The sequence below is a fragment of the Mauremys mutica genome, chromosome 1, assembly GCF_020497125.1.
Source record: "Mauremys mutica isolate MM-2020 ecotype Southern chromosome 1, ASM2049712v1, whole genome shotgun sequence".
Lineage (NCBI taxonomy): Eukaryota > Metazoa > Chordata > Testudines > Geoemydidae > Mauremys > Mauremys mutica.
The window spans coordinates 55,125,778-55,150,791 of NC_059072.1; the positions used below are offsets into that span (position 1 = coordinate 55,125,778).

The 25,014-nt window shown below is 44.1% G+C and overlaps 1 protein-coding gene across 3 annotated transcripts in view; it reads left to right on the plus strand.

Moving 5' to 3' along the window:
- The window catches only part of PDZRN4 (PDZ domain containing ring finger 4), a 386,159-nt gene that overhangs the window by 326,489 nt on the left and 34,656 nt on the right, over positions 1-25,014 (plus strand). For all 3 annotated transcript variants that reach the window (XM_045002235.1, XM_045002236.1, XM_045002237.1), the window contains 2 exons: positions 73-326; positions 2,165-2,267. In XM_045002235.1, coding sequence (XP_044858170.1) covers positions 73-326; positions 2,165-2,267 — 357 coding nt within the window. The remainder of the gene's footprint in view (positions 1-72; positions 327-2,164; positions 2,268-25,014) is intronic.

The window sequence follows — 25,014 nt, forward strand, 5'->3', positions numbered from 1 at the left end:
TTTTATACTCCTGTTTCTATAAGCCCTTTCAGTTCTGAGTCCTAATTTGTGTAATGTTCTGTTTTCCTTTAGGTCAATGGGAAGGACCTCTCCAAGGCCACTCACGAAGAGGCAGTGGAAGCTTTTCGGAATGCCAAGGAGCCAATTGTAGTTCAGGTTTTACGGAGAGCACCCATTAATAAAACACTTGGTAGCTCACAGGATGTTCAGCTTGTGGATGCTAGCACTCAGACCGACATCACCTTTGAGCATATTATGGCTCTGGCCAAGCTTAGGCCATCCACACCTCCAGTACCAGATATCTGTCCCTTTCTGCTTTCGGACAGGTATGGTTTACCTTTCTCTATCACTTTTCCAGCCAACCTCATATACTAGCTATATAATAAGATTCCAGGATTGTCTCTCTCTCTCTCTCTTTCTGTCACTCTGAAGACAAGAATGTCTGTACAGTCAGTGTGAAGCAATGGTAACCGCTACAGGCATGATTGAGAATTCTCTTGTTTTAGAATATCACCAAGTTCAATCATCACTGGGATTTGCGGTCTGTCACCATACCAGTTTTAAGTTCTCACCCATATTCAGCTCTTTTTACACACATGACTTTATGAATTGCATCTGTGTGGCAGCACACATTGGTAGCTTTTATAATATTAAGTATTCATTTTCAGGAAACTAAATGTTAACAAATGACTAAGTGTAGTGATAGCCTCACAGCTCTGTCTAGAAAACATCTCAGGAATACTGTCATCTCATTACTGTATAGCTGTCACTCATAGCCACATTCCCACACTTGTTTCACTGCATCACCTCCTGAACTTTCATTCATGGATTAGAGCTGCAATAAGGAATCCTGGCTCTGATCACTTCATCTTTATACTATTTCTTCATCAAAAGCTTTATGCCAACAGTGAGCCTCGGTCAGGTAGATAGCTACTATAGCCAAAGCTGCCAAAAGGCTTATTAAGACCCAGAGAGAGCTGGCTTGTTGGCATTGTGTATATTTCTCCCTTATACAAAAGGAGAATCAAGGAAATTCATTAAATTAAGGTGGTTATCTAAAGCAAAACGTTACTGAATATATAAAGAGATTAAACATAAAATTCCACGTCTTGAATGACGAACAGTATGTAATGAGTTATTGATTGATTAAATGAATATTTCCTCTGAAATTGTACAGAATTTAAATATTAGCATAGCATATTTATGTAAAAATAGTGATCCATCCTTTTGGACCTCGCCTCATGAGTTACCCCACCTGTCTGTCAACGCTTCCCCTCCACTTCATCCAGTAGCTACAGGCAAAACCACAATCATACTAGAGATTTCCCATTGAACTCCCAATGTTCCCTGGGAGTGGTGTTGCAAAATGTATGCCACATTTCACAAATACATAGTCACAAAGTTCTGGGCAGGTTGGGTGGATCGTCAGCAGATCCCACTAGGATAATTTATGATCAGGATTCAGGTAATAGCTGTCTTTGTATCTGAGGCTACACATACGTTCATTTTATTTCAGGAAGACCTCATTCTTTTTATCCAAAATCTATCCAAGGTTCCTGTGTGCTGACATTTTCAAGAGTATAATTTCTCAAACACACCTTTACAGCCTGTTGTGTCCATGTTGGAGAAGGCTGTAGAGTGCAAGTTACTCCTTTGAGGTCTGGAATAATTTGTGATCATTGTGAAATCGGCTTCATTTAAGGGATTTAATATGGGAGAAATGTGATTAGTACAATGTTGTGCTAAGAAAGGCCCCTTCGTGTTGCTCCAGTATCTGAAGTGTATATTTGGATGCATGTAGAGATGGCACGCATATCTGGAGTTAAGTACATTTAAGAGTATGGAAAAATCCTGAAGCTTATCAGCTAAGCAGTTTGGCTCAAAACAGACCCTGCTTCATTCACTCTTCAAAAATAACCATGTCTGGATCTGACAGTAGAATTTTGCCTTTAGTGCTGTACTTGGCAAAATGAAATTAACTGGTCTCTGTGCATTTGAAAAGAGAAAAGCCCCAGCTCTTGCCTGGTTGTATTCTTTTCAGACTGTCAGATCACTCAGAATAGCATTCCAAGATGAGAAAACTACAGAGAAGGTTTTTAATTGTTTTTTAATTTGAAAAACTATTGTCTCATCTATTCCTGTTGTACTGCTTTGTCCCACATAGCTGCCATTCTCTTCACCCAGTGGAGCATGAATTTTATGAAGGTAATGAGTATCTTTCCAGCCTGCCTGCTGATGCAGATAGAACAGAAGACTTTGAGTATGAGGTATGAGCATTAGCATGCTGCAGCTTTTCTTTTTACAATTACAGGTACTGTATTTATGGAGCTGATATCCAAGTCCTGTGAGAAGAACAATAGCAAGAATGCTCTTTTTAAAAAAAATTAATTACTGGAGCAAATTCTCTCCGTCAGTCACACCTGTACAGTGTCATGGACTGTTGCATGGGTATAAATGGAAGCTGAATTTTGCCACGTATGTCTGGGTTTAGAAGGCTTATTATACACATACCATAGTTGTGTGATGGAAACTGTAGTTCAGTTGCTCTGCTTTTTGCAGTTTTGAAACTTTGAAGAAAGACTTTCAGAAATTAAAAAACTAACTAGAAGCTTCATTGCTTTTTCTTCTCATTTTCAGAAATAATTGGCCATTTTTCTACCACCTTAAGGATTGAGAGCAAGTATACACAGCACATGGTGTTTTTTATTATTAGACCATGTTTAGCCTTTGCTCAGCTATACACTGTACAGTATTTTAAATAACACATATAGAAGTTATTAAGTAGCTTTCATGAAAGTATGGAAAATATTCTTTCTTCTTAATATTTGCTCAACCTTAATAGTACATAAAGAAACCTTTTAAAGGTTTCAGAGAATTGCTTGACATTTGGAAATAAAATGGATTGAGAAAGCTTTAGTAAATAGGCACATTGTTCACTTTTATCTTCTTTTTTATGTTCTTTTCTGCTTACAACCTGGGGAAACTGAAGTTCTTCCCCCTAGGAACACGGAAAATCAAATAAATCTACTCGGTGAAGCTAACTCAGAACAAACAAACGTTTATTTGAACTCTTCAAAAAATCATTGTTAGGGATTAGTGAAATCATTATTTCTTCTCAATTGGACTTTGGTATGATATCTAATAGCGGGAAAGTTTGGGGGCTTATGTTCTATTTCGATTCCACATGGCTAATGTAATTTTAACTTCTTTACTGAGTATGTGTGTTTATTTGCAGCAGATCTGGCTTATGTCTGTCAGAGAGACTATTTGTCTGATAATAATTTTTTTAAATGGCAAAATAGACAGCCAGAAAAAGAATACATTTTAAAAATCTTAACTTGTTAATAAAAAAAGTTTTTTCCCATTTTATCAGAATATTAGTGAAACATTAAAAATGCAGACAGGTTTTACATTTATATAGAGTCTAGTATAGTGGAATCATGTCCTCTTTATGACCATTATTAATCCCTAATAATAGCCGGCATAAGTATTATGACAGTGGTAAATGCTCAGGCAGGTTCTCAGTAGCCTGTAATCTCTTCTAATCACACCATCATAGTCATTAATTTACTGTCAGCTGTGATTCAATTGCCCAAGGCAAACCCATTGAGTGACTGAAATAAAGAATGTTTCACATGAAATTTAAATAGGAAGAGAGCTGTCTGGCTTCCATTGAGGAGAATAATTTGTTTACAAAACAAGAGAGGAGGGAATGACTACATCTTGCATCCTGTAACAAAAAAAGCTCCAAATGCAATTTCTGTAACTCAGGAAAGAACAAAAGCAGCCCCTATGTTTAAGTTTCTATGTTAAATTCAAGTTCTGATGATGTGACATACACGGATCCATTGGTAATGGTGAGCATAAGAGGTACATGCATCTCCAGAAACATATGCACTCCTTTTTGGATATACAGTCTTGCACCTAGGTGTGCAGAATAGTATTTGCACACGCAAATCTGTTAATTTTAAGTGCAACAGAGTCCTGCATTTTAGAGGTTGGAAAATGTAGGAATAAAGTGAGAATTGCTAAATCTCAAACTGAATTAGCTCTTGCCATGGAAATTAAAATAAACAATAAGAAGGTTTCTTTTAGTTATATAAATAGAAGGAGAATAAGGAAGGATGAGGTTGGACCACTGTGCAGAGTGGATGGGAAGGAGATTAAAGATAAAAATAGTCTAGATATGGCCCCAAAACTAAATGAATACATTGATTTGATTTGCAAACGTATAATATAGAACATGACTATGAAGGTGTAATGGCTGATGGAAATAAGTGTATAGAAATTAAAATTATCACACCTAAGCTGGAATGAAAACGTAAAGAGCTTAATGCACTCAAATCAGGAGGACCAAATAATTTCCATCCCACAATAGTGAAAGAACTGGCACATGAGATTGCTAGTCTGGTAGCAATGAATTTTAATAAATCTGTCTGTCTATTTGGGGGTAATACCATATAGCTGGCGCATAAGTAATGCCTTACCTATATTTGAGAATGGGGAGGGAAGTGATTTGGGCAATTACAGACCTGCTAATCTGACCTCAGTAGTATGCAAGGCTTTAAAACAAACTATGAATGAAAGAATAATTGAATTCATGAAAGTAAATGGGGGATATAATGCAACATGGGTTTACCAAAGGTAGATCATGCCAGAATAACCTGATTTCCTTCTTTGAGAAAATAAATGATTTTTTTAGATAAGGGAAATGCAGTAGATTTAATGTACTTGGACTTCAGTAAAGCATTTGACATAGTACAACATAGGAATTTTTTAGTTAAAAGAGGGAAGTTGGGAATTAGCACAAGATTTGTAAGGTAGATAAGGAACTAGCTAAATTGGACAAGGTGATGGGTTGTGCTTAAGGGTGGCCTATCAGACACATGGGTGTTTACTAGTGGAGTTCCTCAGGGATTGGTCTTGGGACCAGTCTTGTTCAATATTATTATTAATGACCTTGGCACAAAAAGTAGGAGCGTGCTAATGAAATTTGCTGAGGATACAGTGTTGGAAAGCATTGTCAATACTGAGAAAGATCAGAATATTTTATAAGATGGTCTGGATGACCTTGAGGACTGGAATGGCAGAAATGGGATGAAATTCAGTAGTACAAAAGTGCAAGGCATGCACTTAAGATCTAATAATAAGAGTTTCTGCTACAAGTTGAAAGCCTCATAGTAGAAGAAAGACCAGGGTATGTAGTCAAGGATGATTATGGGTCACCAATATGATGTGGCTGTGGAAAAGAATGTATCAGGAGAGGCATTTTCAGTAGTGATAGAGACACATAAATGCTATTGTACGAGGCATTGGTAAGATCTCATTTGAAATACTGCATACAGTTCTGTTCACCCATGTTCAAGAAGGATGAATTCAAACTGGAAGAGGTGCAGGGAAGAGCTACTAGGATGATCAGGAGAATAAAGGGCCTTTTTTATGAAAGAAGACTGAAAGGACTTGGCTTGTTTAATCTAGCACAAAGAAGGCTGTGAGGGGATATGATTGCTCTCTAGGGGGCAAGTTAAGGGGTAAACACCAGGGAGGGTGAAGAGGTAGTTAAGCTAAAGAACAATATTGGCACAAAAACAAATGGGCATAAACTGGCTGTGAACAAATTCAGGCTGGAAATTAGAAGGAGGATTCTAACCATAAGAGGGGTAAGGCCCTGGAACAGCCTCACAATAGGAGTTGTGGGGGCAACCACATAATTAGTTTTAAGAGAGAGCTGGGCAAATTTATGAGTGTGATTGTCTGACGGGGTTGCTTGTGAGGGTAGGGCTCAGCAGCCCTGGGCTCACTTCTGGTTTATGTTTTATATTCCTAAAAGCTCACACTTTAGGGCTTCAGCCAATCATCTGCAGGGGTCAGGAAGGGACTCCTCCTCCCTCCCGCAGTGTATTCTTTTGGTCTCCTTCCTCTTAAGTATCAGGCATGGTCATGGCTGAAGATGGGACACTGGACAGAGTAGTCCAGGGCCAGGGGCAGCTCTAGACATTTCGCCGCCCCAAGCACAGCGTCATGCCACGGGGGGCGCTCTGCCGCTCGCCGGTCCCGCGGCTCCGGTGGACCTCCCACAGGCGTGCCTGCGGAGGGTCCTCTGGTCCCACGGCTCTGGAGCCGCGGGACCAGCAGACCCTCCGCAGGCATGCCACCGAAGGCACCCTGCCTGCAGCCCTCCCGGCGTCCGGCAGAGCACCCCCCACGGCATGCCGCCCCAAGCACGCGCTTGGCATGCTGGGGCCTGGAGCCGCCCCCGGCCAGGGCTCTGAGGTGGCACAGTGCATTCTCTCTCTCATGCTTGACTGGCTGGTTCTTGCTCACATGCACAGGGTCAGGAAGGAATTCCCTCCCTGACAGACTGGCAATGACATTGGTTTTTTTTTCATTTCTATGAAGTGTGTGGGTGCAGGTCAGTTGCCAGGACTATCTGGATACATCTCACTTAACTAGTTCTCTGCCATCGTAGGCGACTTGAGCACTGAGGCATCTCAATCCCTCCTACTCTCTCCCTGTGGCACATAATAGTCTAATCTTCTGCAGGCTATAATACTTTGGCCTCATTTTGGTTGGAGTTAGTGTGCCGTAGTTAGATTGTGTTGTCTGCATGTGACTACAGCAGGTTGGACTACCTAATCTGGTGGTCCCTTCTGGTGTAAAACTCAGTAACTTTATTTTTATGCACTAATGGCTCAATCCAAATCCACTGAAGTCAATAGGAGTCTTCCCATTGATACCAGTGGCTTTGGATCAAGCCTTAGTGCCTCTTTGCAAGCACAGCTATACATGTGGTCCAAACTGAGAAGAGGTAGGAGAATTAAAGACAATTGACAATCCGTGTAAAATCCTGACCACATTGAAATCAATGGCAAAACTCTCATTGACTTCAGTAGCAAAAGGATTTCACCTGTAGCCTCAATATGTCTTATTGTCTCTAAACATTTCAGCAGTCCTACTTAATATCAGGTATTCAAGGGGTAGACCCACAGTAAGTATGCCATCATTGATCAGAAAAATATAAGTATCAGCCTTAAAGTTGAATAGTCCTTTTATTTGTTGGGTATTGCCACAAGCTTAACATGACTTTAATTTTTGAGTTAATTTCCTTTGTTGGTACTTTTTCATACCAACACTATAAAATAAATTCCTTCTCTTTCAAAGGCTACTGAGTAAGGGCCTGAAACTGCACAGACCTATGTTTCCAAAGTTTACACACGGGAGCATTCTCATTATAGTCAATGAGACTACTGATGTGAGTGGAGTTGCTCAGATGCTTAAGTATTTGCAGGTTTCAGTCCTAAATGTGTATTTATGGACTTGCTAAAATGTTGGCTCCATAACGATTTAGGAACTTTCTGAAAGGTGTGGTATTGGCCCAACAGACCAAAACAGATCTGTCTGTCTTGTGAATGCATATTTAGAGCCTTTTCAACACATGGATTATTTAACCAATAGACCTAAACTGATCTGTCTATCTTGTAAATACATATTTAGGGGCTTTTTAACACGAGGATTACTGAGCTGATAGCCTGTAACAGCTCCCTTCAGAGCTGTGATAGCCTGCAAATACCCCTTGTAAACATTATAGTCAGTCATGTCAATGTGATCATGGCCCCTGCATGCTAAAAACCCTAATGCCATTTTTCATGCAAATAGTCACTATGCATGCACAGTGACTGTATTTTATAAATAAAATAACTTAATTTGATCCCCCACCTTCTGTATCTATACAAAGAAACTAACCCATGTTATGGACCTGTGGCCTACAAAATTGATGCTGTTTCTGAGTTAGAGGTTTGTAACATAACCCCATCAATTTAACATGGAGCTTCTAATTACAACTATTAAATCAAATTTTAGATTTAATTTTCTTGAAGACAGAAAGAGAGAGAAAGGGGGAAGTCAGGCCTTGGCTGAGACCTCATAAGCCAAGTTTCAGCTTCATGTAACTATAATGATAGTGGTCTGAATGAACAGAAGCACTGTAATATCTTAGTTACATATCATAAGATTGTGCTGGGTTTTTTTTTATTTTCCTACTGGATTCAGATTTTCCCCCAAACCTTCTAGAAATTGGAATAAATCAAAAAGAGCCCTTAGCATTTAAAAGGCAGATATCAAATTCAGCAGCCACCAGAAGTAATGTAAAAGAAAAAGTTTCAAGAAATACATTGCTCCTTAACTGGAGTCCTAATAAAGACATATTTGTTATAAACTAGAACAGCTAAAGTTATGAGCAAGGCTGTAGTTTTCCATTTTAATTATATCTGATTGGTGGTGGTGGTGGATTGAGGTAAAAATACTGTAGGCTTTTAATGGAGAAGAGAATATTTCTCACCACGTGGCTTATAGTTGTCAGCTTTATGCAGCTGCTAGTCAGCTTTATGAAAGGGGGTAGTACTAATTGATAGGCAGGTCAGAAGGAGCTTGGAAAAGCTGGGCTTTACAGAATTATATGCATTTTCTGAGCTACTTCTTCATAATACCCTAGAAATTAATGCTAAAAACTGGAAGTGCTACTTACTATATTCAGATATTTTAGTGAGATACTTTTTCAAGTACAAAGTATAATTTTGCATTTTAAATAACCTACCTACAATATTAGTTAGGATACTAAGTGTGTGTGTCTGTGTGTGAGAGTGAGAGATCTCAATTCCACTAGAGTTCTTCTAGTTTTATCAACATCTTTTTCTAGCTGCCAGCACACTCTTTTCATATAAATATATAGAAAAAGGTGGATTGCACTTTAAAGTTATTTATGAAAACCTTCTTAAATACTCTCGTGTCTGATAATTGACACACTTTAGATTGTTTTAGTTGTATATCTAAAAATATTGCACTGCTTAGAGTTTTTATAAAGATGTGTTCAAGATTTCTTCCCTTTAATTCAAAAGAAGTCTTGAGCTGCTGTAACTGTAATACCTATCCTGTGATCCTTCTGACAGTCAGTGCAGACTATAAAAAAGAAAGACAGTTAAAAATGAAACAGTGGTATAGCCCTAGGTTTTATTGTAATTATTTGAATAACGCACTATAATAATTAAAGTGAACCAATTTTAGCACACATTTGGCCTACTAGAGCACAAGGAAATGCATTTTATAGGAATTTTTATATAAAATACCTGAGGTTTAAACAGTCATGATTTACACAAAGACACATGGGTTTTAGCCCACGAAAGCTTATGCCCAGATACATTTGTTAGTCTCTAAGATGCCACAAGGACTCCTCCTTGTTTTTGTCTAAATATAGTTAGCACTACATGCAAATAAGCAGCATAGTGGTAATAACAGAATATTGCTTTACTTTTAATATACCACCTTTCATTTCAGAATTGCAGACTTGCTTTTCAAATATTAATTAACTAATCCTACACCTCTCTAGTGAGATGCATAAATATTATTATAACCATTTTACAAGTGGGGGAACTAAGTGTAGACACATTAAGTGACTCGCCCAAGGTAGTACAGCCAGTCAGTAAGAAAGGTGGAAATAGAACCCAGGAGTCCTGACTAATAACACTCCTATTTTAGCCACTAAATCACACTTCCCTCTTTTCATTTGATATGAAGGTCACTGGATCATTTAGATGAAGTAAGATGTCAGGTCAGTTGCTGTTGTGCTTGTTTGTTCTTAATTTTTATATATATTTAGAATCACTCCCTAAAAAATGCTGACATTCAAAGCAGATGAAATTGCTGTCATCTGTAGCTGTCACAGGTAATGAATATCCCAATTTACAGATCTGAATTTTGCCTCTAACTAGCAAACATCACTGAAGAAGAGGACACAAAACTGACATTGGCAAATTTATCAAAGTTATTACCATTCATTGTGTTTTAGAACAAGAGGAAAATATATGAAGTCAGTGATATTCATTTTGTTTCATGATTTCATAAAACAAACACAAGGTTACTTCTCATTTCACCTGAAAGATAATAAAAAATTTTCCTCATTGTCAGGGCTTAGGTTTTCCAAAGAAAATGAAGAAAAGTGAGCTTAGTTTTTCAGCAATTTATTGTTTGGGCAACATTACAATACATGGTGTCTATTTTTCATTCTAAGAATGAAGAGCAAGGTGCTTGCAGTGTTTTCCTATTTGTAGAATTCTGTGGATTGTAAATCATCTATTTTGATGAAGATGTATCTTTAGGCAATTTTTATACTATTATGATACACTCTCATGTATTCTTTATATGCCCCATATTTTACAGTAAAACTATTATAGAAACATTTAAGCGTTTTTAAATGTTTCATTGGTACTATTGTTCATACACTTCCACCTTAAAAGCCAGGCTGTCTTAATATCATGGATCCAACTATACAGACCTGAGCAGGAAGAAAATTATAACTACTACCATTTCTTTTAAAATGTCTTAAAATAGTGTTAGTATAACAGTAGTAGTAATAATGTAGTCGTAATATGTAATAGTAATGTAGTAATAATAATTAGGGCTATCACAGAGGTCATGGAAGTCATGGATTCCGTTACTTTCTGCAACCTCCATGACTTCTGCAGCAGCCAGTGTGGCTGACCCGGGGGCCAGCCAGACTGGTCACTGTTGAGGCAGCCTCACAGCAAACCACTGGAGCGGCCCCATAGCCAGCCACACCCTCCGATATGCTGGATATGCTCCAGGACCAGCCATATTGGCTGCTGCTTGGGCAGCCCCAAGCAGTTGCTCCCAGGGACCGCCTGAGCAGCGGCTGGTCCTAAGAGCTGCCTGAGCAGCAGTCCTGGGGGTAGCTACTCCTTGGCAGCCCCCGGCAGCCAGCCCCGGGGACTGCCCAGGCAGCGGCCAGTGCAGCTGGCCCCGGGGGCAGCCAGAGCAGCAGTCCTGGGGACAGCCGCACCAGCCGCTGCTTGGTGGCCCCCAGCTGCTTGTCCTGGGGACCGCCCAAGCAGTATTCAAGTCTGGCATTGGGGCCTCCCCAGAGCAGCAGCACCCCAGGGTCCCCCAGCTAAGATTTAGTCAGGTATGTATAGTGAAGGTCATCAACAGGTCATGGGCTGTGAATTTTTGTTTATTGCCTGTGACCTGTCCAGGACTTTTACTAAAAATACCCACGACTGACTCATACCCATTACTGACTCATAGTAATAATGTCACAGTTCTAAAGTCTAATATCTTGGGAATTCCTGCATCCTGCTTGGAAGTTGGGAATCTCACCTTTCGAAAGGTCACAAAATGTTGGACCTTAAATCAGGACTGAATATTTTACACACTGAGCCTTGGGGGACAACGAATGAGAGAGAAATCTGAAAGGAAACAGAGAACATGTCTCTGCGGAAACTTTTTATTTATTTATTTAATGAGGTATCTCATCAAAGCTTCTTAGAGGTTTCCAATATTGCAATCAGTCCTGGAGGGCATGTATTAGTGGGCAGAGTGCAGGTGAGACAGTCCACGGTGTGGGACAAATGCAGTTTATCACACTGCTTGGAAATTCATCTCAGACTGTCGCCATCAATATATATGCTTGAAAGTATAGGGTGGTCACGTGTACACTGGAGTATGAACAGCTGAAACTCAGCATGGCTATTGTCTTTTTAAATGTCACATTGGTGCCGGGGGAGCGGAGGGGGGACGACAACAAAATGTGATATAAAAATGACTTTGGATCATTTTGTATGCCTGTTTTTATGATCAAATGTTTGACTTAATTTACGCTTATATATTGTACTATGTATATATCTTAAAGCAGACAGACATATAGGTGAGCTGGTATTGCTGCTGGACCCTTAACCTATGCACTTTCTGACTTTTTCTTATTTAAATGTGCAAACTTAACATTGTCTTTTCACAGTATTTTCCTTTTAACAGACAGATTGCAGTGCAGACACTGTATTAATTTCTCACAGCTGTCTAGAATTGAAACATTATCTTCGGCAACTTCATTTTAATTAATCCAAAATAGCTTTCACAGAGTTTTAGGTCAAGAATGTCCAAACGTGGAATTGTATCTGTTTTAAGAGTTTGAAATGGTAGCTGCCTGTTCTGTTGGCCAGATAAATGTTCTTCACAACAGATGTTAGCACATCTGTTGTATCTCCTGTATTGTGATTGGCTGGATAGATGTTTAGAATGTGATGATGAGGCAAATAAATCTTCTCACTCATTTCAATCCTAAAGCAGGCAGTCAGCAGTAATAATGATGTATATATAGCCAAGTGCTGGGCAGTAATTTTGAAATACAAGCAAAAATAAAGTATGAATTTATTCAGGATAAGTGAATAGCTTGTAAAAAGTGAAGGCTAATTATGCCAAGCTGATCCTCAGTTAATTTGAATTTGAGATGTGACAATCATATAAACCTTAGGATTTTGTGTAACTAAACTCATCAGCTAGAAAAGGACATATGCTGCAGTTTAGAGTGAGCTGTAAGTTATAACAAGGGGCTTTTTATTAGACATAAGGAGAGTTGGGAATCCAGGTTTGGGGGCAGCTGACGCCTACAAGGTTGTGCCTTGGAAGGAAAAGAAGTTACCCACAAGAATAACCTAAGATCTTTGACATTGAGAAAATCCTTTCTTTTTTAATTCTCTTACCCTCCCTCCTTTGGTTACTCCCCTTCACAAAGTTCTCCTTCGTGTTGTTTTAATAGGCCTGGCTCTGTGCCCTGAAGTTTGTCAGACTTGAGTGCTGTCACACCACCAAAGTATGGGGTGAATTCCAAAAGTTGGGATCCTCACCTGAGAAGGCCTTGCCAGTAGTCTTAGAGCCCATGACTGTGGGAAAGGACAGCAAAAAACATGTCAGCCAGTCTCAGCTGTACCGGGGTATAAAATGCGAGGTGGGGGCTCTCACAGGTCCCAGATCATTCAAGTCTTTAATATGCAACACAAGGGATGGCAGACAGAAATGAAGAAGAAGTCAGTGCAAAGATTTGAGCAGTCATATGCTCATAGTGTCTCACCCCATTCAGTCAGAGCAGCTGTATTCTAATCTGCACCAACTAAAGATTCCGTGTTGCCTTGAAATAACCATGCTTGAACCAAAGAGTGAATTACAGTCACTTAGTCTGGAGGTAACTAAGACTGTAAATAGGCCATTATAAAGACTGTATCAGAGAGAAAAAATTGCAGCCTCTGTGCCAGCTGCAATTGCCATGAGAGCTACAGGTCATGGAGAATCCAGGAGTAGGGCTGGTTGAAAACTTGGTGTTGAAACCTGTTTTCAGTGGCAAATTGGGTTTTTTGACTAACTGGAATTGTGTGCTGAAAGTGTCTGCTTTCCTTAAAAAATAAAAAAAATAAAAAAATTATTTTGTCAGAAAACCCCAAATCCAAAAAATTTTGGCCTATAGCCAAAAATGGTTCAGCTTTTGCCGGAAATTTGTAGGGGATTTGTAGCTTTCAGCTGAACATTTTCAGTTTTAGGCCAAAATGTTTTGATTTTCAGTTGCTCCAAACTAAAGCAATTTTAGTTTTTGTGTTTTCATTTTTTGATGCCAAGTCAAAAATTTTCACTGCAAATTCATCTGAAAATGAATTTTGTTTTTATTTTTTGTCAAAATTTGTCAAATTTCTGACAAGGTCAATCCAAGAACAGTAATAACTCCAGCAGAACTAAGCCCTGGTCTACACTGGGCGGGGGGAGGAGAATCGATCTAAGTTATGCAACTTCAGCTACGTGAATAACATAGCTGAAGTTGATGTACTTAGATCGACTTACTGTGGTGTCTTCACCGCAGTGAGTTGACTGTTGCCGCCAGGGGCGGCTCTAGGCATTTTGCCACCCCAAGCAAGGCAGGCAGGCTGCCTTCGGCGGCTTGCCTGCGGAGGGTCCGCTGGTCCCGCGTGCCTGCGGGAGGTCCTCCGAAGCCGCAGGACCAGCGGACCCTCCGCAGGCAAGCCACAGAAGGCAGCCTGCCTGCCGTCCTCGTGGCGCCGGCAGAGCACCCCCCGCGGCTTGCCACCCCAAGCACGCGCTTGGCGTGCTGGGGCCTGGAGCTGCCCCTGGCTGCCGCTCCCCCATCAACTCTGCCTGTGCCTCTCGCTGAGCTGGAGTACAAGAGTCAATGGGAAAGCGCTCAGGGGTCGATTTATCGCGTCTAGACTAGACGCGATAAATCGATCCCCGCTGGATCGATCGCTGCCCGGCGATCCATCTGGTAGTGAAGGCATACCCTTAGAGGCTCTATGTCAATCTAACTAAAGGACATATCATACAGTAAGTGCCCCCACGACCCCAGCACATTCCCCTAATCTCATGCTTCCCCCTGCCAAGTAGCATTGCTTCCATCTTGTCAGGATTGATCAACACCAGTTGGAATTCATTCAGGTCCTTATCTCAACAAGGCACTGTCAAAGAAGGGAAACTGTAGAATCTGGGCTGACTGAAAAGGAGACCTACAGCTGAGTATCCTCAGCATACTGATGACACGTCTGTCCAAAACTCCTCTTCCTGTCTCTCCCTCACACTCTCACATAGGCATTGAACAGGAGTGATGACCAAGGCTGGACCCAGGAAGGATGCTGAATAGGCACAATTGTTCAGCCCTACCCTGTGGATCTCTGTGAGAAGAAGGCACAAACCCACTGAGGGAAACCTCTGTCAATCTCAGACCATCCATAAGTAGATCAAAATAGTTCTAATAAGATCAGCATGGACAGTTTTCCATGGTGAGGATCAGAAACAAGGAAAATCATTGAGGAAAAAGAAGATCTATCATATATCATATCATATATCATATCATATATTAATCAGAGAGATAAATGAGACTGAGGGAAAATAGCGAAACTGAAACAGTTACAGAGATAGAGATTTAGTCAAGAGGATAAAATGAGATAAATTGAGGCAGAGAATAAATGTAAAGTAGATATATTTAAAATAATAAATTTAAGTTGAGGGCATGTTGTTTTAGTTTGAGTAATTGTCCAGAAAAATCCATGCAATGTATTTGCTTTTTGTTAGCATCTAAGGTGCTGTACGTTTACTGCATCCCACAGGGTGGGATTATTGAGGTTGTCTTCTGACAAGCATCTGGAAATTCACTGTTACTTGTAATGGCTAGAAGAAGGGAAACGAGTTCAAGTGGATGTTTGTAACTAACTGGAGGATGTGCTGACAGCTGTGGAGCCTTTTGCAGCCAGGAAGTTTATAATCCTTAAAGAATTTTTCTTCTCTTTGACTTGCTTATGAGACACACTCCCTTGAAAGTCTGCCATGAGTCTTTTAAGCTCGAGGTTTAAACATGCTTTAAAAGCAAGTAGGCTAGGCCAGATCCACCATGTGAGTGCCCACTGGCTTTAAAATGTTGCGCACCCAAGTCCCATACTTTTACCCCTTTCATCCTACTCTGGCATATTTAAATTTTCCCATTGCAAACGATTCAGTGATCAAAGGGTTGCAGTGCTCTAACCAAGCAGGACATTTTTCTCTTCACAAAACCAGCTCTCCTAGTCCAGCTCTGCGGCTTCTCTACTCCAGACCTACTCACTCGCCCTCCCCAAACCACTTGCCCATCAACTCTTAGGCCTGGTCTACACTAAAAAGGGGGTTTGAATTAGGGTACGCAAATTCAGCTACGGGAATAGCGTAGCTGAATTCGAAGTACCCTAATTCGAACTACTCACCCGTCCAGACGCGGCGGGGTCCAACTCCACAGCTCCCCCGTCGACTCCACCACCGCCGTTTGCAGTGGTGGAGTACCGGAGTCGACCGCGGCGCTTCCGGAGTTCGAACTATCGCGTCTAGATCAGACGCGATAGTTCGAACTCCGAGAAGTCGAACTCACCGCGTCGACCCGGACGCTAAGTGTGGACTAGCCCTTAATCACCTCTCACCCACTGCCCTAGCCAGCCAACATGCTGCTCCTCCAGTCTATGCAGCTGACCTATAGATTCCAAGGCCAGAAGGGACCACTGTGATCAGTCAGACCTTCTGTATAGCACGTGCCACAAAACAGGTGCACGGGTTAGTGGTCAGCAGATTACAAGTGCAGCTGCTGAGGAGTGTTACTTCATGTTCAGCAGCTGCAGTTAGTGCACTGCTGCTGCTTTCCAATGCAATATAGCACCGTATGCCAGCTGTTTATTCTGAATAGCCTAAGGAAGATAATGGTTTATTGGTATGAGATCTGAGCTCAGGCTTTCTTACTACTAAAAGATTTGTCACCTATTTGTCTAGGTCAATAGTTATTAAAAAATTCTTCACCCAAAATAGTGGTGCTCAAGTGTTGGAATCACATGTACTGTGTATATTCTGGTACCACTTTTCTAACAGTGGGTACTACTTTTCTAACATATGCTGACTTCTGACAGAGTCCTGCACATGCACGCAGAGCAGCATATGACCCTAACTGTAACTATAGAGATGGGGATGAGAGAAAAGTGATCATATTTTTAAATTCCCCTTTCATGCTATTATTTTTGCTTTGGGATCTGGTATTTGAGAAATGCTTGCTGGAATCTTCTGCTTGTGCTGTAATGTAAACAAATCCTGTGTCAGATAGCCTCAAAACTAAAACAGACTAAAAAAAATAGGGATTAAAAGACAGTTTATCCATAGGATCCCCACCCCTTGGATAGAGTATTGTCTTTCCCCACCATGTGAAATGGAGATAAACCTCAGTTTCTTTGTGGTAAGCTACCAACCAAATCCATCCTGGCAAATCTGATATCCAATGTGATTTGTCCTTTTCAATGCTTTTTATGAGAAGTCAGGACAGTCTTCTGTCAAAATTGATAAGTGAGAAGACAGTGGGGAATGCAATTTTATTTGTAACAGCACAGCTGCCAGCAATTCCATCTTGTTTACATCTAGACTGGCTCTGTCTTGCTCCATAGCTTTTCTATTTCCATCCAAATAGCCCCCAAATACATTGTGGATGTGCCTGCCTATGTAAAAATCTGCATAACGTAACACACTGGGAGTGTTAGAGAGGAAAAACGATCGCCATTTCATTAGGTTATTTTCACAACTGAAGAATTTCAATTGCTTTAAAAGAGAAATCTTGAACTTGACCAATTCTGTGTAGGCATTTAGCAGAATGGGTTGTAAATTCTGTGAAATAGGAGAGCCCAAGGGGTAACTGGAAAGAGTGTAGCTAAAATCCTAAGATGCTCATTACCTCCCACAATGATGGTATCTGAGGAATAAGAGTGCTGCTTTTTTTGATTAAAAATACTTCTTTTTGAACAATATAGTGGCCGGTGTTTGGTAAATTAAATCTATAGAAAAATTGAAACTTTAGTTTACTCTTTTGTGTATGAACAGAATGCAACCCTGTATGTTGGCTTCCAGCATTTATTATAGACACATTACACAATTCTGTATACTAAACACGTCTCATGAATATCCTATAGTTAACCTGTGTTACATAGACATTAACATGTTTCCTGGAAGATGCTCTGACAAGAGAACATAAGTCTATGTGGCCTTCTGATAATTCTTAGATCTATGGAAACTTTGTTTTCATTCAGTCTAACTTGCCTTCCCTATGGAATCTTAAGCTTTTCTAATGTTTTTATTGATACATTTAAGAAAGGCCCAAGTCATGGGCATACGCGAATAGCGTAGCTGAACTCGAAGTACCCTAGTTCAACTGACTTACCCGTCCAGACGCGGCGGGGTCGAACTCCACGGCTCCAAGGTCGACTCCGCCACCGCCGTTCGCGGTGGTGGAGTTCCGGAGTCGACCGGAGTGCACGGGGAATTCGAACTATCGCGTCTTGATTAGACGCAATAGTTCGAACTCCGAGAAGTCGAACTCACCGCCTCGACCCGCGCGGTGAGTATGGACCTGCCCTTATATAAACTCTCCTGTAAACTGATCCTTTACAGTGCCCTACCCTGAACATGCAGTTATCATAAAGATGAAGTGTTAGAGAGTTTTTTATGTTCAGTTGTTATTAGGCACAACAAATAATGAACTTTTCCAGTTAACTGAAAATCTCTGTTCTCTTGCCATTTCTGATATTGCAGACCTTAATGAAGATTTATTGTTCTGAGCTAGATTTATCATAGAATAAAATAAATTAGAGATGGAAATGTCAATCATCTACTCTGGTCATTTAAGCCTATTGGGTCATGTAAGCCAGTGGTTCCCAACCAGGGGTATGCAGAGGTCTTCCAAGGGGTACATCAACTCATCTAGATATTTGCTTAGTTTTACAACAGGCTACATAAAAAGCACTGGCAAAGTCAGTACAAACTAAAATTTCATACAAACAATGACTGCTCTATATTCTATACACTGAAATGTAAGTACAATATTTATATTACAGTTGATTTATTTTATAATTAGATGGTAAAAAATGAGAAAATAAGCAATTTTTCAGTAATAATGTGCTGTGACACCTTTGTATTTTTATGTCTGATTTTGTAAGCAAGTAGTTTTTAAGTGAGATGAAACTTGAGGGTATGCAAGACAAATCAGACTCCTGAAAGGGGTGCAGTAGTCTAGAAAGGTTGAGAGCCACTAATATAAGACACCACTCTGCCATTTTAGGAATGTTCTCTGCACACACGGTATTCCTAAGTGTTTTGTTCAATCCTGTTTTTAAATGGCTCCAATGATTGCCTATGGAGATTATTTGGGAGAGTAATTTACCTGACTGGCATGTTTTAAAAAATTATACAGGATTACCTAATCAACATATTTTTAAAAAGCCTCCTAAAAGACCCAGAATCTAAAATATTGGCCCCAGAAATAGAATTACTGAATTTCCTTTGTTAAAAGTTCAGTGAAGGATTCACCAACTTCCTGCATCTGCATGGAGATAAGTGGTCTGGTGAAGAATCAGGGCCGGCTCCAGACACCAGGCTACCAAGCATGTGCTTGGGGCGGCGCCTTGGGATGGGGCGGCGATCGGGTGTTGTTTTTGTTTTTTTTTGGTTTGGCTGGGCAGCGCTGGGGGGAGGCGGGGTTTAGGAGGCGTGGCGCCATGTTGGGGGGGCGTGGACTTGGGCGGCGCAACGCTCGGGGGCGGGGACTTGGGCGACACGACGCTCGGGGGCGGGGACTTGGGCGGGGCGACGCGACACTTGGGGGAGCGGGAACTTGGGCAGTGCGACGCGACGCTCGGAGGGGGCAGGGACTTGGGCGACGCAACGCTCGGGGGTGGGGACTTGGGCAGGGCGATGCTCGGGGGCGGGGCCTTGGGCGACGTGACGCTTGGGGGGCGGGAACTTGGGCGGGGCGATGCTCGGGGGCGGGATGGCGCGACGCTCGGGGGGCCGGCGCTCTTTGTTTTCGCTTTGGGTGGCAAAAATGTTAGAGCCGGCCCTGTGAAGAATGATAAGTAATGTCTAAAGTTCACTGTTGAAGTTACTTTTCCAGGTATTCAGATTTCATTTCCTTCTTTTTTCCATTTCATCCCATTACTCCCATCCATTGTCAAAGATAGAAGTGGTAAACAAAGTTTCTGCCTACAATGAATCTGTGGAACAGGAATGAAAACATAATTTGGACTAGGGACCTAAATTGTGAGGTTTTGTTTAAAACACCAAACTTCTGTTTTCAGGATGCACTTTTACTCTTTGTGGAGTGCATACTGTTGTCATCAGAACATGACATTCACCTCTTCTGCCTTATCAGACAAATTAAGTGATAGAAACGGTGGTGTAAAATAAAGCCCAGGGAACATCTTTCAATCTCTTGCTGATTGCGTCTTCTGCTACAAACCCACTCTCTCGTTTCCTCAGTGTGTTCATCACAACATTTTACACCCACACCAATTTATTGGTGTGTAACTAACATCAGCATTGATAGCCCCTCTGAATTTGACCCTATGCTTTTGGAAGTATGATGGTGCTCTTAGATTTTTAATATCATAGGGCTTGATTATGGGTGGAGGACAGGTTAATACAGTTCTACCGTCTTTCTCGCCTGTACTTTTAGTTCCTTCCACAGAGATAATGTGTATTATCTCAGACATTGTTTGTAGTATATACTTTGATTTTACCAGCAGATTTATTAGCTAATGATTGCAAATAACTTGTGTGCCTCAGACACGGGAGTATGAGGTTTAAGCATTACAAGAAGCAGCAGCCTAAATGTTTGGTGATTCTCCATTCTGAAAGGGGATATTTTACAAGTTATATAGGTGAAAGAGAGAGCATCATTAGAGTGAAACTATCAGTGCAGTCTGCATATGGAATGCTGGTCCGTAATGATGAATAGGCACAAAGCATTTCCGAATCTGGAATCAGAATAGGAGAGGCAACAGTAGCATAAGATTATTGGACAAATTTATGATACTGGAAGAGATTCCCTTACTTGGTTTCCATGGGTTACAGAGAACCACTAGCAAGAAACAGGTAACATTAAGCTGTCTGTGTTAACAGAGTATGATAACCCTGATTGTAAGCGTAGAGAGCAGCCAAGTCATAACTACGTATAACAGGTCACACCCCAGAAGATCATTTCACCTCATAGAGGTCCTGATACAGAAAGGTACTTAAGCACATGCTTAACTTTAAATATGTGAGTAGTCCCACTGACTTCCAGAAATAGCCTAATACCTGATGCTTCAATGGAATAAATGTAGTTTCCACTGTAACGTTAGGTTTGTTGGGGTTTTTTTAAGTATAAAACAAAATAGAAATTGATATTCTTCTTCGAGTGATTGCTCATATCCATTCCATGTAGGTGTGCGCACGCCGCGTGCACATTCGTCGGAAGACTTTTACCCTAGCAACTCAGTGGGTCGGCTGGGCGCCCCCTGGAGTGGCGCCACCATGGCACCGGATATATACACCAGCCGACCCATCCACTCCTCAGTTCCTTCTTACTGCCCATGTCGGTCGTTGGAACAGTGGAGCGTGACTTAGCTGACCTCCACTTCCCTAGCTACTCGTAGTTTCTCTCGTTAATTATAGTTCAGATTTCTGTAGTTGTAGTTAACTTTATTCGTTTGTAGTATAGTTAGTGTATTTAATTCACAGGGGTTCGGGGATTATCCCCTTCCCCACACCCGGTGCCGGGTACGATGCCCGGTCCACAGGGTTTTACAATGCTCGGCCGGCCACAAGCCGATGCCGACAAGAGATCCTCTCCTAAGTGCCTCGAGGAATCTCACCTAACAGATAAGTGCCGCATTTGTAAGGCCTTTAATCCAAGAACAAAAGGGGAGCGGGGCTTTCGTCTCAAGCAACTCCTGAGGGAGGCAGCTCTTGCTCCTCCGCTCTCGGCACCGAGCGCTGGTTAGTCTTCAAGGACCGCTCCCTCGGCACCAGATCGCCGGTACCGCCAAGGCCTCTCAGCACCGGCCGTCGCTGGCTCCGACGTCCACTCGGCATGGATCCCTCTCCTGGAGGATGAAGAGGCACAAAATTCTTGCTGCGTCCGAGCCGCCTGCTCCGCAGCCCGAGCGCTATGCTAAGTCGGATCGCCCGGCACCGATGTCTGCCGCGGCACCGACAATATCCGCACCGTTAACTCCGGCCATGCAAGAGCCGTCGAGTCCGGTGCTGGAAAGCTCCCCGGTACGAGCCGTGGTCGAGCTCGCTATTAAGCTGCGTCAGAGCCGCCTGCTCCGCAGCCCGAGCGCTCTACTAAGTCGCACTGCCCGGCACCTATACCTGCTGCGGCACCGACAGTATCGGCACCGTCCACTCCGGCCATGCAAGAGCTGTCGAGTCCGGTACCGGAAAGCTCCCCGGTACGAGCCGTGGTTGAGCTCACTCTTCAGCTGCATCAGAGCCGCCTACTCCGCACCTGAGCGCTATACCATGTCGGTCTGCCCGGTTCTGATACCTGCCGCGGCACCGACAATATCGGCACCGTCGACTCCGGCCACGCAAGAGCCGTCGAGTCCAGCGCCTGAACGCTCCCCGGTGCGAGCCATGGTTGAGCTCCCTGTTCCCTCCACGCCGGAGACATTTCCACAGTGAGGGAGTTGATGGCACGGTCCTGCAGATGTTCTCGGTCCCGTCGCCAGGCCAGGGGCCGGCACCGCTCACGGTCCTGGCACCGTTCTCCATTTCGGTACCAGTCGTACTCGCGGCACCAATCAGCGTCCCATTCGCCGACCTGGTACACTCCGTGCCGATCCAGCTCCCGGCACCGCTCCAGGCTCTGGACTCCCGTAGCCACTCCCGGCGTCGAGCCTCTAGATCTTGGTCGACCTCCCGGCACCGCTCCGGTCGCGGGTTCCGATCTCGTTCCCGGTACCGGTATGCCTCCCGGTACCGATCCCCGGTGCCGTGTCGAGCAACATCAGCTAGAGAGGGGACTCTGCCCAGGGCTTTTCAGCTCCTCCATGGCCATCCATTCAGGTGTGCACACCAGAGTCTTTCAGGTGCCCCAGGCCCAGGACCCTGTCCCCCATCAGTGGCTACCCTGTACATCTTGGGCGTGCCATCAGGCCAAAGGCCTACCTGTGATCCCATCTCGCTCTGTTCCGTCAGAGCACTGGGTGCCAGAGGTGACAGTTAGCCGTCCCCCTCTGACCGGTAGGGAGGAAGCCCGGCTCAGCCACCGGATTCCCACATCCCACCGGATCAGGAGGTCGTCCAGGGGCGTGAGCCCACACAGGACCCACTTGTCCCCGGCCTTTCTTCTCCCTCCCCAGATGAGGCGGTGGCAGGAGCGTACTCCTTGGGCCCTCCCCTAATCAGCTTGGGGGCCCATCAGGACCTCCCAAGACGGGTGGCATTCACTATAAATCTCCAAGTGACCATTATCCCGCCCGTGGGCTCGGGAGTCGAATGCATGTGCATGGTATCCTCCAGGGGTGACGGGCACCTATAGGTACGTCTTTCCCCCTGTTCCCTTGTCACCTAGTCCGTCAATCAGACGCAACGCCATGGCCGACAGGTACCAGCCCCTAAATTCAAGGAGGCTAGGCGAATGGACTCCCTGGGCCATAAGATGTACTCGGCAGGCGCCCTGCAACTTCGCGCAGCAAACCAGTAAGCCCTGCTCAGCTGTTACTATGGGCGGCGGTGGGAGAATTTGCAGAGTCGGTTTCTCAGAACTCCCGTCAGGAGTTTGATGCCCTCCTAGAAAAAGAGACGAAAGGGGCGAGAGCTTCCCTCCAGGCCTTGTTGGATGTAGCTGACTCCGCAGCCACGACTCTGGCTTCGGGTGTTGCCGCGAGGCGCATTTCATGGCTCCAGTTATTGAGCCTTCCCTCGCAGCTGCTGCACACTATACAGGACTTGTCCTTCAATGGCAAAGGCCTGTTCTCAGAGCTGACCCTAGGCTGCAAGGCCCAAAGGACGGCAAGGTCACTGTGCACTCCCTCTTGGCATGTGCATGCCGATGTCTCACCGCTGACCTTTCCAGCCTCACCGCCCTTACCCTGCGCCTAGACAAAGACAGGGCTTTGCCAGCAGGCGTCGCTGAGGCAGTCGTAGGCGTTGGTCGGGACCCCAAAGGGGCCCAAATCAGGGTCTTCCTAACCACCAATCGGGCAAAAGCCTATCCCTCCTCGTCCCTCTTAGGCACCCCTCTCACAAGCATTTCCTCTTGCAAGAGGTGCGGACGCTCCTCACCATCAGAGCTATAGAGGAGGTTCCAAGGACGAATGGGGCAAAGGGTTCTAGTCCCACTGATTCCTGATCCCCAAGGCGAAGGGAGGTCTCAGACCTATCCTAGACCTGCGGGAGCTCAACAAGTTCATGATAGACCTGGAGTTCCGCATGGTGTCCATGGCACCGTGATCCCATCCTTGGATCCCGGAGACTGGTATGCCACCCTCGATATGACGGGCGCGTATTTTCACGTCGCCATTTATCCTCCGGTTTGTGGCCAACCGTCATTTCCAGTTTACGGTCCTCCCGGCTGGCCTCTGTACAGCCCCATGTGTATTCACAGTGTCTGGCTGTAGTCGCCGCCCTCTCCACCACCGTCGGATACACGTTCTCCATATCTAGACGATTGGCTCATTCCAGGGCCCACCGGGGCCCAAGTTACCACTCATGTGGGCGTCGACAAGGTCCTATTCCTGCGTTTAGGCCTGATGATCCATATAGAGGAATCCACCTGCTTCCCACACAGGGAATAGACTTCACTGGGGGCCACCCTGGACTCCAGTATCGCACAGCCTGCTTACCTAAGCCTTGATTTCACGCGATGGTAACCATTGTACAAGGTCTACGGACCTTCCCGACAACTTTGGCTTGAACTTGCCTAGGTTTCCTGGGTCACATGGCTGCCTGCACGTTCGTAACCAAACATGCCAGGCTTCGCCTCCGTACACTTTAATCGTGACTCACGTCAGTGTACCACCCGGCCAGAGACAGCATGGTCATGGTCGCCTCGATCCCCCTGAGCGTCCTAGGCTCCCTCGGCTGGGGGTCGACGCCCTCCCTGGTGGGTGCAGGGATGCTGTTCCATCCACCTCACCCCTCGGTGTCCCTCATGATGGACGCCCCATCTCTCGGCTGGGGTGCTCACTTGGGTCAGTTTCACACTCAAGGCCTTCGGTTGGCTCACCAGCTGGCCTTGCACATCAATGTCCGGGAGTTGAGAGCAGTCTGCCTTGTGTAACAGGCGCTTCAGCAGCACCTGCAAGGCTGTTGTGTCTTGGTGTTCACAGACAACACAACAGACATGCGTTGCATAAACAAGCACGGAGGAGCACGGTCCTCCCCTCTTTGCAGGGAGCTGTCCAGCTCCGGGTCTCCTGCACAGCCCAATCAATGGACCTAGTAGCGTCCTTTCTCCCAGGGGTCCGGAGCACTCTGGCGGATCGCCTCAGCAGATCCTTCCTGTCTCTCAAGTGGTTGATTCCTCCGGATGTTATCCATTCCGTTTCCAGAAGTGGGGTTTTCCCCACATAGTCCTCTTCGCTCTCGCGAGAACAGCACGAGAGAGAAGTTCTGCTCATTCCGAGGCCTCTCCCTGGGCTCGATCTTGGCTACGTTACTGATGCCGTGGACGAGCCGTCTTCCGTACGCTTTCCCACCGTTCCCGCTGGTTCACAGGGTCCTGCTAAAACTCCGCAAGGGCAGAGCGCACCCGATCACGATCGCTCCAGCATGGCCCAGGCAGCACTGGTACACCATGTTACTAGGCTTGTCGATAGCCAACCCGATTCCCCTGCCTCTTTGCCCAGACCT